Source organism: Rattus rattus, chromosome 3, assembly GCF_011064425.1.
Source record: "Rattus rattus isolate New Zealand chromosome 3, Rrattus_CSIRO_v1, whole genome shotgun sequence".
NCBI classification, from domain to species: Eukaryota; Metazoa; Chordata; class Mammalia; order Rodentia; family Muridae; genus Rattus; species Rattus rattus.
The window spans coordinates 74,194,025-74,207,040 of record NC_046156.1 but is presented as its reverse complement, the minus strand read 5'-3'; the positions used below and the strand labels follow the sequence as shown (position 1 = coordinate 74,207,040).

The 13,016-nt window shown below is 41.8% G+C and overlaps 1 protein-coding gene across 3 annotated transcripts in view; it reads right to left on the bottom strand.

The window, feature by feature from the left end:
• Positions 1-13,016, bottom strand: part of Rapgef2 (Rap guanine nucleotide exchange factor 2) — a 214,608-nt gene that overhangs the window by 120,193 nt on the left and 81,399 nt on the right. For all 3 annotated transcript variants that reach the window (XM_032898223.1, XM_032898222.1, XM_032898221.1), the window contains exon 4: positions 12,797-12,880. In XM_032898223.1, the coding sequence (XP_032754114.1) occupies positions 12,797-12,880 (84 nt within the window). The remainder of the gene's footprint in view (positions 1-12,796; positions 12,881-13,016) is intronic.

The following is a 13,016-nucleotide window of genomic DNA, read 5'->3' as shown; positions in this document are numbered from 1 at the left end:
AAAGCTTTAGGATTAAGACTAATATAACATATGCGTGACCTATATTTGAAAGAAAAAATTCTGAAATAAAAAGACACTCTATACTCATGGACAAAGCTGGTGTTTGACTTCAGTCCAGGCAGTCCAGTCAGATCCTAACCAGTATTCTCAATACCAAGAAGCTGATCTTAAATCTATACGGGAAGACAGAGCTACAAAATATTCTGACAAGGAAAAAAATTGGTATTTATAACAAATGTACCATTAGGTTACACAAAAACAGACAGACATACAGAGGGATGTTTCTTTGTTTTTTAGTTAAATATTTTATATAAAGGTTTAGCAATTCAGTGGGGTTTTAAAAGCATGTGAAGGTAATTCAATAAATTAAGAAATTCTTTTGGTGCAGGCAAGAGGGTGACTTGAGTTCTACACTCAGAACCCACACAAACTTCATGAAGTTGTCCTCTAATGTTCACATGCACTCCAAACGGCACGCACACCTGCACATGCATATATACCTGAAAGGACTGCAAATACTCTTTTAGGAATCGTCCTAAAATTATTGACTTCCATGTGCAAAAATAAAAGGCTTCAAACCACTCAGAAAAATTAACTCAAAGACATTAATTGAAAATTTGATAATATTACATTTCTAGGGGAAAAAAAGCCTAAGAAAACTTTGTGTGACATCATTTAAGATGTCGTAAACAAGGTACCCAAACTAAAAAATACAAATGATATATTTTTTATTAAATTTCAATTAAAATTAAAACCTACAGTTTAGGGCCAGCGATACGGGCAGAAGTAAAGGTGTTTACACCAAGCCTGAGAAGCTGAGAGTCATTCCTGGGTCCAGGTGGTAGAAGTTAAGAGCTGATTCTCACACGGTGAATGTTAACTTACCCGAGCCTTTCTTCATTCACGCCACCCCCCCTACACATGCACATACACGAGAACACAGAGTAAATATTGTATTTTTTTTTAAAGATTTATTTATTTTATATATGTGAGTATACTGTAGCTGCCCTCAGACACACCAGAAGAGGGCATCGGATCCCATTACCGATGGCTGTGAGCCACCATATGGTTGCTGGGAATTGAACTCAGGACCTCTGGAAGAGCAGTTAGTGCTCTTAACCGCTGAGCCATCTCCCCAGCCCAAATACTGTATTTTTAAAGCCTTGGCTCTTATTTAAGAAAAGTGCAGGGGTTGGGGTAGAGCGCTTGCCTTGCAAGCACAAGGCCCTGGGTTCGGTCCCCAGCTAAAAAAAAAAAAAAAAAAAAAAAAGCAGGCCAATGATTGAGAAAACTTTTTTTTTCTAAAATATATTTAACAAAAGAATTGTATCCAGAATACACAAAATGTTCACAAGTCAACACAAGTAATCTAATCTTTTTTTTAAAGCAGAAGATCTGAACTAATTTCATCAAGGAAGGAACAGGAGTGGCCAATAACATATGGAAAGAAATCTCAGACTGATGTCATCACCACTCACCAGTGGATCTCTTCTTTGGTATGCGAAAGATCCTGGAACAAAGAGCAAAACCACCACCACAAAAACAAACAAACAAGCAAATCATACAGCTATTATTCGAATGGTTGGTATCACAAGTCTGACAGTGCAGGACTGGAGACAACGTGAAGCAACCAGACGTCTGAACGGCCATTACGGGTGCAAGCACCCACAGCCCCAGGGAAGAACAGTGTGGTGGTTCCCAATAGGTCAATAAACACTACACCGTACCTAAGAAATAATAAAAGCATGCTGTCCATACAGACACATAGTCATTAACATTCACAGGAGAGAAAAAGCAGGAGCAGTCCAAACTATTATTCATACATTGATATTTTGAGGGAGCTCTGTGCTACCTCATTTACAAGATTCAATGAGCTCCAACAAGCTTGGCATTTGTTGGCCCTGGGAATATGCTATCTAGCCTGCTAAGGTGGGCAGGAAGGTGATTCTGCACTTAGAGGAGTTATATGGATAGAAAGGCATGATTTCAAAGCTGTCCTAGTCTGTCCTGTTCCCTTCAGTCATAACTCTATCCGTCCCTCTTTCTCCATTTGTTGTCTCTGTTTACCTAACCCTCCCTCTACCTACCTCAAGGTGAACCAGCTACCATGTTGCTCTATTCATGCCCTCGGTTCTCACATTTGTCAATGCCTAGGACTCAATATACCTAAAGTAACCTGTGTTCATTTTACCCACCTCTCCTTGATGTCTCCTTAGAGCTGTCAAAGGCACAATTCCACTACAGACAACCAAGTTACTCATGTCAGAACCATCACTTAACTCCTGCCCTGTCTGTAATTCTGAATCGCTGTCCAATGCCATTACTTGGTATCCTAGGTTACTCTGCCACATGGCCAATCAACCTCAACCCTGACAGATATGCCAGTGGAGCCATCAACACAGCACACCCTGTGTAGGGTGCTGTACAGCACCAACCATACGCAGCCTCCCTGATACCCTCTCATTCCAGTGACCTAATGGCCCTCAAGCAGTCTTCAAAAGCTAACACTCATGCTTACTGGTTCTGAGTGCTAAGCAGCTAGCTCTTCTTCTCTACAGTGTTTCCAGACTATGGTTACCTCACATTGACAGGCAGTCAATGAAAACTCTGCTATAGCCACCAGGAAGGATGCTTTTACACACACAGTAATCTCCATGAGCTAAGGACTGGCTACGAAGCCTGAAATACGTACTTCACAATAACTCTTAAGGTGGAGACTCTGAAATTTAGATAAGTTAAATTCACAATCAAATGACCAAGAGTATAGAAAACGGAAATGAGGATCTGGAGTGTTTCTTCAGATGATATATACCACTGTGCAAGAGAACACACACACAACTTTTATCTGCATCTTTTCACACTCACCTCTGACATAGTTAACTTACAGTAGTGAAATGGGATAACCTTAATCTTGTATTAATTTTAATATTTTATCTTTACAATAAGTTCATCTTTATGGGCCATAAACTGTACAATAAAACAAAGGAAAGTGTTCTTACAGAGTTTGATCATTGCTCTAATTTTAAAATTAGCTAAAATGTTTTTAAAAGTACACCAGTGCTGGGCTAAGTGCAGTGGCACTGGTCTTTCTTTCCAGCACTCTGGAGGCAGAAACAGAGGCAGGAGGAACTCTGTGAATTCCAGGCCAGCCCAGTCGACATACCAAGTTACGTACTAGCCAGAGGTATATAGTGAAACCCTATCACAAAATGCACAAATAAATGAATGTGTAACAAAATAAATGTTATCTTTGTGAAATTATACATTAATAAACAGCATTTATAGCCACAAAAACATAAGTAAGTTGAAAGATAAAATTTATCCCAAAATATTTAACTCAAAAAGTTAAGATAAAAGCTGTGCGGGCTATTCTTGTTGTCAAATTGACTACACCTGGAATTAATTAAAATCCAACTGGCTTGGCACATCTATTTAAATCATTTGAAGTGGGAAGGCTCACTGTTAAGCCCAGATCTTGAGGGGAAGACCTTCTGGAGGCAGCCTATATAAAAGACTATATAAACGAAGAAGGAAGCTTTCTCTGCCTGCGGGCCTTCTTCACTCTTGCTGGCAAGTCCCTTCCGTCACTGGTACAACCCTACTTCTTCAGGATTCCAGCACACATTGAACAAAAGCTGGGACGTCTAGCCTCACAGACTAAAGACTACTTGATTCTTGGACTTTCCACTGTTAAACAGCCATGACTGGACTAGCTGGACCACAGCCTATAAGCCACTCTAATACAGCTCATAGATACATATGTAGATAGATATATTCTATCAGTTCTGTTCCTCCAGAGAACCCCTATACACAAGTATCATTTTAAAAAAAGGTTTTATGAACACCAAATACCATTTCTGCTATTTTACATTTAATTGCAGAAAAGATAAATCCTATAATGTCATAAATATGTTAGTAAAATGAAACAGCTAAGGAAATAGTACTAATCCTGTGTGTACAATTTTAATTGATAATCATTAAGAATCTACATGAACTTATATATCTAAGCTATGGCTTCATTTCACTTATTCCAAGTAGTGCTTTCAAACAATTTATGGTACGTTAGAAAATTGAGTGGGGGATATTATAGTTACTTTTAACAGTCGAGTGTAACTCTATACAAACACACACACACACACACACACACATATTTCAATTCATAAAAAAATGAAATACATTGTCCTAGAACAATGACTAACTGGAAAATTTTATTTTAGCAAAGATATTCCAACTTCATGGAATTTAGCAAAATCCTTAACTCATTTTACGTCCTATTAGGATGGCCGATGCAAAGTATTTGTTTCCTTAAAAACAAAATTAGTTTCTACATATCTATCTAAGACACACGTTGAACTCTGTCAGGTCACAAAGTACCTGACACCCCTCTGAAGGTAACTCACACATCGTAGAGCTGTGAATCCCTCTGCATGTAGTGGCAGACACACAAGTCAAACATTTAAGAGGGAAAATCAATACTGTGTTTCACTGATACATGTTAGACCTTATGATCTTCGTAAGTACAATAGTACTTTCCTGTAAGAGAAATACAACTGTAACAAAATGAACCACCGTGCATTTACACCTAGGATGGAGAGGACAATTCTCTGACCCTCAAGCACGTGATAACAATTGGTACAGATCAACCACCCACACACAAACCTAAGAACCCTGTTCTTTAAGGCCACTTACTTGACACTACCAATGTCAGGATCCCGAGTACCACAAAAGCCTGTATTTATATGTATAGCACATCTGTGTGCTGTAGTCATAGCAACCCAATTCCCAGCCTGAGACAGCAACTGAGCTCCCTCCCTAGAGAACAGCTTTGCTCTGCACCTCAGATATCACCTCAGAATACAACTTAAGAGGAGAAAGAACAATCCAAATAATGTGGAATGTTTCTGAATGCTTCAGGACTCTTCTTAATACTAAAGTCAAAAAAAAAAAAATTACACTAAACCCAAAGGGGTTGTTTTACCATAGGTACTAGTGTCTCATCTTAGTATTTCACCTGCTATCTTTAATGTTGAAATGAATTTTAAGTTTGAACACCACATCTGCAATTAAATCAACTGTTCTCGAACCACATTCACATTTGCTCATTGTTTTCTTTGCCTTATGGAACCCTCCCAGCGTTTCCTTGAAACCGTTAATATATACCTTTACCATGTCCCTGCGGTGGGAATATCAGGAGTTCATCAACTTTAGGCAAGACACATAGAAATCACATATGACGCAAGACCCATGACAGTGTGCCAAACTGATGAGAACGTGAGCATGGGCTGAGTGCAAGCTTGACCTATCGCGCAGAGGAGACAACGCCCAGACACGGAGAAACTCTAACAGGTACACGGGAGACAAGTTCGCATACCCGATTAGTCATGCCTCACTGAAAACTACCCAACTACATAGCCCGCCGTCCTGGGGGGCCTGCACTTTGTTTAAGGCATCTGACTTCAGGATCCATCTTGGGAAAGTTGAATTTCTTACTTTCTTCTTGAGATTTAAGTTAAAGACATGAACCCAAAGCTTTGCAGCACCCTTGGAAGCCATAGCTAAGAGTGACCAGGGAAGACAAACAGCCTGAACGATGCTGCTGCAGAACCGCCCTGGGTCTGTGCCCCAAGGTTCTCACCAAGAGAAAACCTAGCCGCCATCCCTGTCTATGCACCAAACTAACTGTAATAAGCTAACTGGCGCTTGGCAGGACATTCAGCACACAGCAAACACAAACCTTCCTGTGAGCTCCCCTGGGCCCTCTCTTCCATTTTGCTACTTCACTCAGTTTTGTTTCAAACTTGTATTTATTATTACTATGTGTATTAGTGAGGTTTGAATCCTGGCTGGAGGGCTTAAGCAACTCCAGGAGCGGAGCTCTCTCACCAGCCCTCTTAATAGCCTGCCATCTTGCTGCAACTTCTCCACGTAACCCTGGCATTAAATAAAGCCGTGGGTCAATGAAATGTGCCCCATCCCCAAGGGAATGTTACCATAATAGTGCTACAAATATGTTTAACTTGTAGAGAGGGGACAGAATGGACAATTCTCAATCTATAGGATTCAACAAACTTCATTTTTAAGTGACTGCTATATTTTTGGCACCACCCCTTTTCAGGACTTCCAAATAGTGAACTCCCAAACTATAAACTTTCACTTTAAGCCTAAAAACCAAGGGGAAACACTTTGAAAAGCATATACACGTGCCTGAATGGACACATGCACACAATCACACGTTTTCCCAGCTCAATATTCTCTCTTGTGCATCCCTTCCGTGTGCCCTTCTTCTGGATTGTTTCCAACAGCGGACGGGTTTCCTACTCCTCTTCACAGGGACAGTTCTTTTTCAGTGTATTCTGCATGGAAGGGAGGGGGAGTTTTCCCTCCATGTCTGTGGTCCACACAGACCCCAGAGAAGGGAGTCAGAACCCCCAGAACTGGAGCTATAGACATCTATGAGCCACTGTACGGATGCTGGGAAACAAACCCCTAAGCTCTGAGCCATCTTTCCAGCCACCCCAATAGCATCTTTTGATGAAGACATTTTCTCTTTTTAAGGATGGTGTTTTCTCTTTCGCTGGTTCAGTTCACGAGCAGGAACAGTCCCCTGGTCCTTCTCCAGGTTGCCTCTTGCCATCCTTAAGCCAAGCCAAAAGCCCCGTCTCTGCTCCCGCGTTACCGAATCTCCCTACAACACTGAACTAACCTTTTCTTTCCAGAAGCGTTTCTTTTTTTTTTAATTACTGGCTCTGATGACAACAGGACCTTGTGCAGTTCTCCCCCTCACCTGAAGCTGTCCCAAGAGGACATGCTCACTCAGCAGAGAGCAGGTGTGAGGAGTGAGGAGTGGCGAAGAGGTCAGAATATCACCAGGAGCGGGGCTGCGGCATCCTGTGGAGACTTCTGGTTCAGAGATATGAAGCTCTGAAACACTATTCTATAATCACTATGGAGTGATTAGGACTCTGACCATGGGGGTGGAGGGGTGCTTGTTTGTTGAGTTGGTTAGTTGATTTGGGTATTTGTTGTTTTTTTCTGTTTGTTTGTTGTTGTTGTTGTTTTTGAGAACAATACATGCAGTGCTCATTCTTGATAAATATGTGCTAAAAATACTATTTCACCCATGAAGTCTAATGCAATACAGTCTGGTTAGTTAAACACTCACTGGGTTAGGAATAAGATAACAGCTCTGACCCAGGGGGCAGACCAGCGTACAAACTCACACAAAGAAATGGTTTTTATGTACATATATGTGTACTTTAATTTCTACCACACTCAGTTTTACACATGTTTTTATGAATGTAGATACAGATCAAATGAGCAATTTAAATTTAAAAAGAGAGTCCTCTGACCCCGTGCCTAGCTGACTGCTGTCACTAACTGTAGAACTACAAGCTGGAATCACTTGCTCCAGCAAAGCTATGTGACAATGAACTGTGCGACACGCGCCTGAAATCAGCAACTCTGTACAGCCTGCCTAGTGCAGCCAACAGCAGAGGCTGCCATTCCACACAAGGATTTAAGTGTTAGAGCTGGGGCGACGACGGCTCAGTTGGTGAAGCGTTTGCCATGTCAGCATGGGGACTGGCACCGCATTATTCACATAGGAAGCCAGTTGCAGCAGATTCTGTAACCAGCGCTGGGGTGAGGGAAGCAAGAGGCCTGAAGCATACGAGCCAGCTGTCAGCGACAATCACCCTCTGGCTTCCATGCATGTGGGCGTGCACACACACAACCACACTCCACCAAAAGAAAAGGCCTAGTAAGCAGGTCAACATGTAACTTCGCTTGCTGCTGTTGTCACTGGCACTGTTGATGTTGTCATAGGGTCTCCCTATGTAGCTCTGGTTATCTTAGAACTCAGTATGTAGACTAAGCTGACCTCGAACTCACAAAGATCCTCCTACCTGTGCCTCCCAAGTGCTGGAATTAAAGGCAAGCACGACCATGCCTCCTGGAGTGTTGTTTCACTTAATCTCTGGGTCAATGATACTTCTCAGTGAGAACAGCGTTCAGATGGTCTGGGGTTGTTACTGCGTGCCTCAATTCTCTGAAGAATCAGTCTTACCTTTCCATGCTTTATTCTTGTACTATTGTAATTTTTACCAGTTCCTGGGGGTAAACCTCACCCAAACACACACACACACGCATATTTCCAAACCCTAGTCCCCACTTCTCTTATACCTATATACCTTTTGGACACATTTACTATCCAATAAAGCCACTCCTCTGCAACATAGTATGCTAGTGAGTTAATTTTTAAATGCCATATTAATTACTTTATAAGATTAATAGGGTAAGTAATAAGAGATCACATGATTTTTTAAAAATGTGTAACTTTTTTAAAAATGCAGCCAAACCTATATAACTCTTTAAACTATGAAACATTTAAATGTGTCTTCAATCTCCATCACATAACCACAGGATGAAGCATCCACTGTTTCCCCCTCTTTCTCCAACATTAGCAAGTTTTCAGAGCAAGCCATTGACTATCGTGTAGCTATGGCGTAGTGTGCTGGCGACTGTCAGCTCAAGCAGTGCACTGTCTGGCGTATGAAATAGAGTGAGAACAGTGTTTGCAGCCTCTCAGGACTGTTAAATGTCGTTATTCCACTTACCCTCATTACAGCTGTCGGCTCCGATACGAAATGTGATTATTAAGAGGACTACACCACAATTTTAATTTTTAAAGATTGTAGATGTTTGAGATCAGTGAAGAAAAGCACTAATTATAAATGGACACAATCAACACAGTACAAATAAACACTGCACACTCCTTTCAATCTCCTGCTAATGCTGCCTGAGACAAACTTCATGGACTTTCCGACAAAGTTCTGAGGCTTGTGAACTAGACCTCTCAGTAAGTGCCACCACTAGCAAAGTTTCTGCCACTTCTTCACACACACGTTGGTCTCCTCCTTCACACAGAGAAACTCCATTCTTTTGCTTTCCCTGAAGCTACTGGCAATGCTCGGATGGCCCTCCCTCATTGCCCCTTGTGTGCTATCACTCGTGCGCTTTGCTGAGTCCAGCTTTCCTTTGCAAACACTTGTCAACAACTACAAATCAACTCTAAAGTCACCTCCAACAAGAGCTGCCCTTGATTAGGCCACAGGCGTTGACATACCCTGTAAGGGCTCTGTCTCCTAAGTTTCTCCACTGGTTTCCACTGTACTGCTCACCTGGTCCACAACACAAGGCAGCGTTTTCCATGTTTCATATACAATCCCCTCATGTTCCCAAACATGCACTACGTTACACAACAGGCTTCCCTGTTCACTCGGAATAGATGGTTATGAGATGGCTCTGCAGCACACAATGCAAGTTTTTATTCAAGTTTAAAAAAAAACAAAAAACAAACATGGAGACATGATTAAGATTCTGAGCTGCATCAAACGTGGTCAAAAGTAAGATGGAGTAACCCAGAAGCACAAGAGAGACCCGCGATCTTCACTGATAACACAGCGCCCACTACAACAGACTTAGGGCATCTACACAGATTGATTTAGCAAATCAGATGCTAAGCCCTATACACTGGAAGTCTGATTCCTAGCCTTCACTTCTCCTTTTGGCACCGACCATGTGCTAAGGTCAATGGCTCAAGGGTTAAAGGGCTCATTCCTTCGAGCTTACAACCTCTACGTTGAGCACAGCACAAACGGAAAGGGCATGTCTGTATAACGACTGCTCTGCACTATAAAGGATACGACTTTAAAAGAGGAGTAGAACTGACTGAAAATTAAGTTCATAAAAACCGGGCAGCTATCAGCGTCTCCTCCACACTGAACCTCAGTGCTTTCTAGAGAGAGAACTACCCATGAATCTCTGCGGCAACCTTTATTATGGCTCCAACACACTGACTCTTTCCTGTTAAAACCACCTCAGAACTATTCCTAAGGCAACATCACCCAAGGAAACAAACAAGTCGGGCAGAGCAAATGCCACCAGGTGCAGCATGAAGGAATGGCCTATATATAGCTCTGGCCTGTCACTCAGTCTGAAGACTGTCTCTTCATCCCATTAAAACCCTGACTCACAAGCATTTGACATGCAGCCAGAGAGAGAGTAACTTCTGTCATCCTTGAGAATACTCGGAGCCCATGTGCTCACGGAGCAGGTCTGAACTGCGAGTCCTCGTGCTTGCACAGCAGCAGCCTTCTTGAACACTGGGTTCCTTCCAGGAGCTGGAACAAGCTGTCACTTGACTGATGGTGGCTGGTAAGATGCCATCGCAGGCTCCCCCTGTATTCTAGAGCTTCGTCTCATTTGTGCAGCAGACAGCTCACCGAGATGACTGCATAGTTGAAGGCTCTATCAGTATCCTTCAGCATGCATGAATTCCAAATCACACTCGTCACAGCAGGGCTCGTGGTAAAAATTTAAAATTTACCATTCATAATTACTGAACTAAAATGTGGAAAGTTACAGACACTGAAAGATATCAAGGATAACCCTTTATAAAGATGTTTTAATGTTATGAAGCAATATTCATTTACATACACACATTCTTTAATCAATAATAAACAGGTGTGGAAAGTTATATGTAAAGAGTGCTCTTACATGGACACCCGTGTATACATGAGCTCCACACATGCACAATGAAATTCAGAATGAAAACATTAGAACATTAAAGAATGACCATCTTGGAACCAATTCCTTTTCCACTGAAAATGTATAAAGTTTGTTTGTAATTTCTTTTTACACCAAAAATCACATAATTTTTACAAATATCCTACAGCTCAACCTGGATTCTCCTGTACAAGTTTAGAAATGTAAGTCAGACAGGGACTTGGAGGGATGAAATGCCATATATGTGTTTGAAAAACAGGATACTAAACTATCTGTCTTTCCTCTGGGAGAAGCACCCGTAGAGTTACTCCTAGAACCCACAAGCACCTAGGCTGGTATAAATCACTACACAACCAAAGCACCCTTGCCTACGCACCGCTATGCGAAAGAAAACAGTGAGATCCAAAGGCTCAACACAGCAAAGTGTTTCCAATGGTTCATGGTGAATCAGGTACAGTACAAAAGTTCTGGTTGTTTGTTTGAATCACTTATTACCATAACATTACTATTACAACCTGTGCTGTGACGGCACTAAGACTAAGAACAGAGAGCAAACAGACTTCCTGCCAGACTGGATCATTTTCTCAAAAGAATAAAGCTTGCCAGTCTGACCCTGGGAAGCAGAAACCAAAGAGGCACGCATACCTCACACTCTTTTACTAGATCTCTGGCCTCCAAGGCAAGCCCCGCCCCTTCCTGTCACCTCCTCCAGGCCAGCCTTAGTATACAGTGTAAAACCACCTCTCTCCAAGGTTTGCCGGGTCTGAATTTTATGGGGAAAAATAGTTCACATCTGTAAAATAAAATTTTCAAGACTCACTATTTATTTACATGACTGTGCATGCCGCCTGTGAGTGAGTGTGGCGAGCAGAAGAAGCTTTAAATGAGTGTATAACGAGTGTATAATGTCCTGAATGAATGTGTTATCGACAAGAGCCAATGCCTCAGACTAGTGGGAGCTGGCAAAGCCTTCTGATCCAAGCAAAAGTGTCCATAAACAATTGACCAGTGTGTGCAAAACTTAGCAACTGTGGCTGGCTCCTCCCAGGGGACTACAAACCTGAGGCTGCTCCCCTACAGAGACCTCCTTCCAAAAACAGTTAATGCCGCCTTCCGGGACAGTACATAATAAACACACTAAGGTTGCCGGGTTGTTGTTGCTGTCTGTGTGTCTGGGCTTTGGCATGCAGGACACAGTATGCACACGTGAGGACAGGTGCCCGTGAATGCCAGAGAGGGGGCTGAATCCCCTGGAGCTAGAGTTGTAGGTGAAACACTCAACATGGGTGCCAGAAGTTAAATTAAACCTGGGTTCTCTGAAAGATCAGCAAGCGTTCTCTCCAGCCTCTAGAATAAATTTTTAACATTACACTAATCCTTTCAAAGTAACTTAACCAGAATATAGTTCAGTATTTTTGCAGAAAACCTAAGTGACAGAAAGATGAGATTGTGTTTTAATCAGTTTAAATATTAGTAACATAAAGTATCTGTTTGAAAACCAAATAAAAGGCTAGTAATGACAACTTCATAATTAGGAAGAAAGGCATCTCTCCTGAAACTCAGTAGCGCACCTTACCACAGGTGGGGCACGTTTAGGAGATGAGCCTTTCTGGTCATAATTAATTGGACCAGAGGTACAGATGTGCCCCAGCTGAGCCAATCAGATTACATCCTAAATCCCTAAACCGTCCAAGGAAAAGAGTCAAACAGCATAAGTCTTAGCAACATGAAGTCATAAATCAACAGTCATCATACACATGCCAATGTCACGGAGAGAGGAAGCACAAAGCCAATCCACACAGATGCAAAACCAAGAGGCCATATGGTCCTCAGAGGTGGTGAAGTCAAAGACAGCTCCTGGCTTCACTCTAGTCCCTTGTGGTCTCAATGAACATTCCTTGCTATCTTAGATGTTTATCACTGTTTCCCGTAGGTTAGTTCTTCTTTACCAAAGCTGACGTGAAACTAATGTTATGTGCTATGATCAAAAATGTCCCAAAACAGCTGGCATAGTCATTTAACAATTTTTCATGTCACTATGTTTTCACTCATCCCTCGCTAAGGAAATTAGAACAGTATTTATGACATAGAACGGGCATTTTAAAAAAATCATATGTGCAACAAGACCAAAGTACTGCCTTGCTTTGTATCAGTGGACTATATCAGTAGCAAAATAAACCAGTTCTGCTTTCTGCATTGTGCGCATCAAGGCATTGTGTCTACACCATACCTGCTCCTCGGAAGAAACATGGACTCCTTAATGAACACGGAACCAGAAAGAAGTATATACCAGCAGGTGCCAATATCGTCAGGACTGGAAAAAAAAAGACAACAGAAATCAAGGACAATCCACAGCAACAAAGATCAAAGTATACAGCAGATGATATAGCAATCCATGCTACTGTACACAGAGTCACAAAAGGCAACAGCATACAACATACTAAAACACC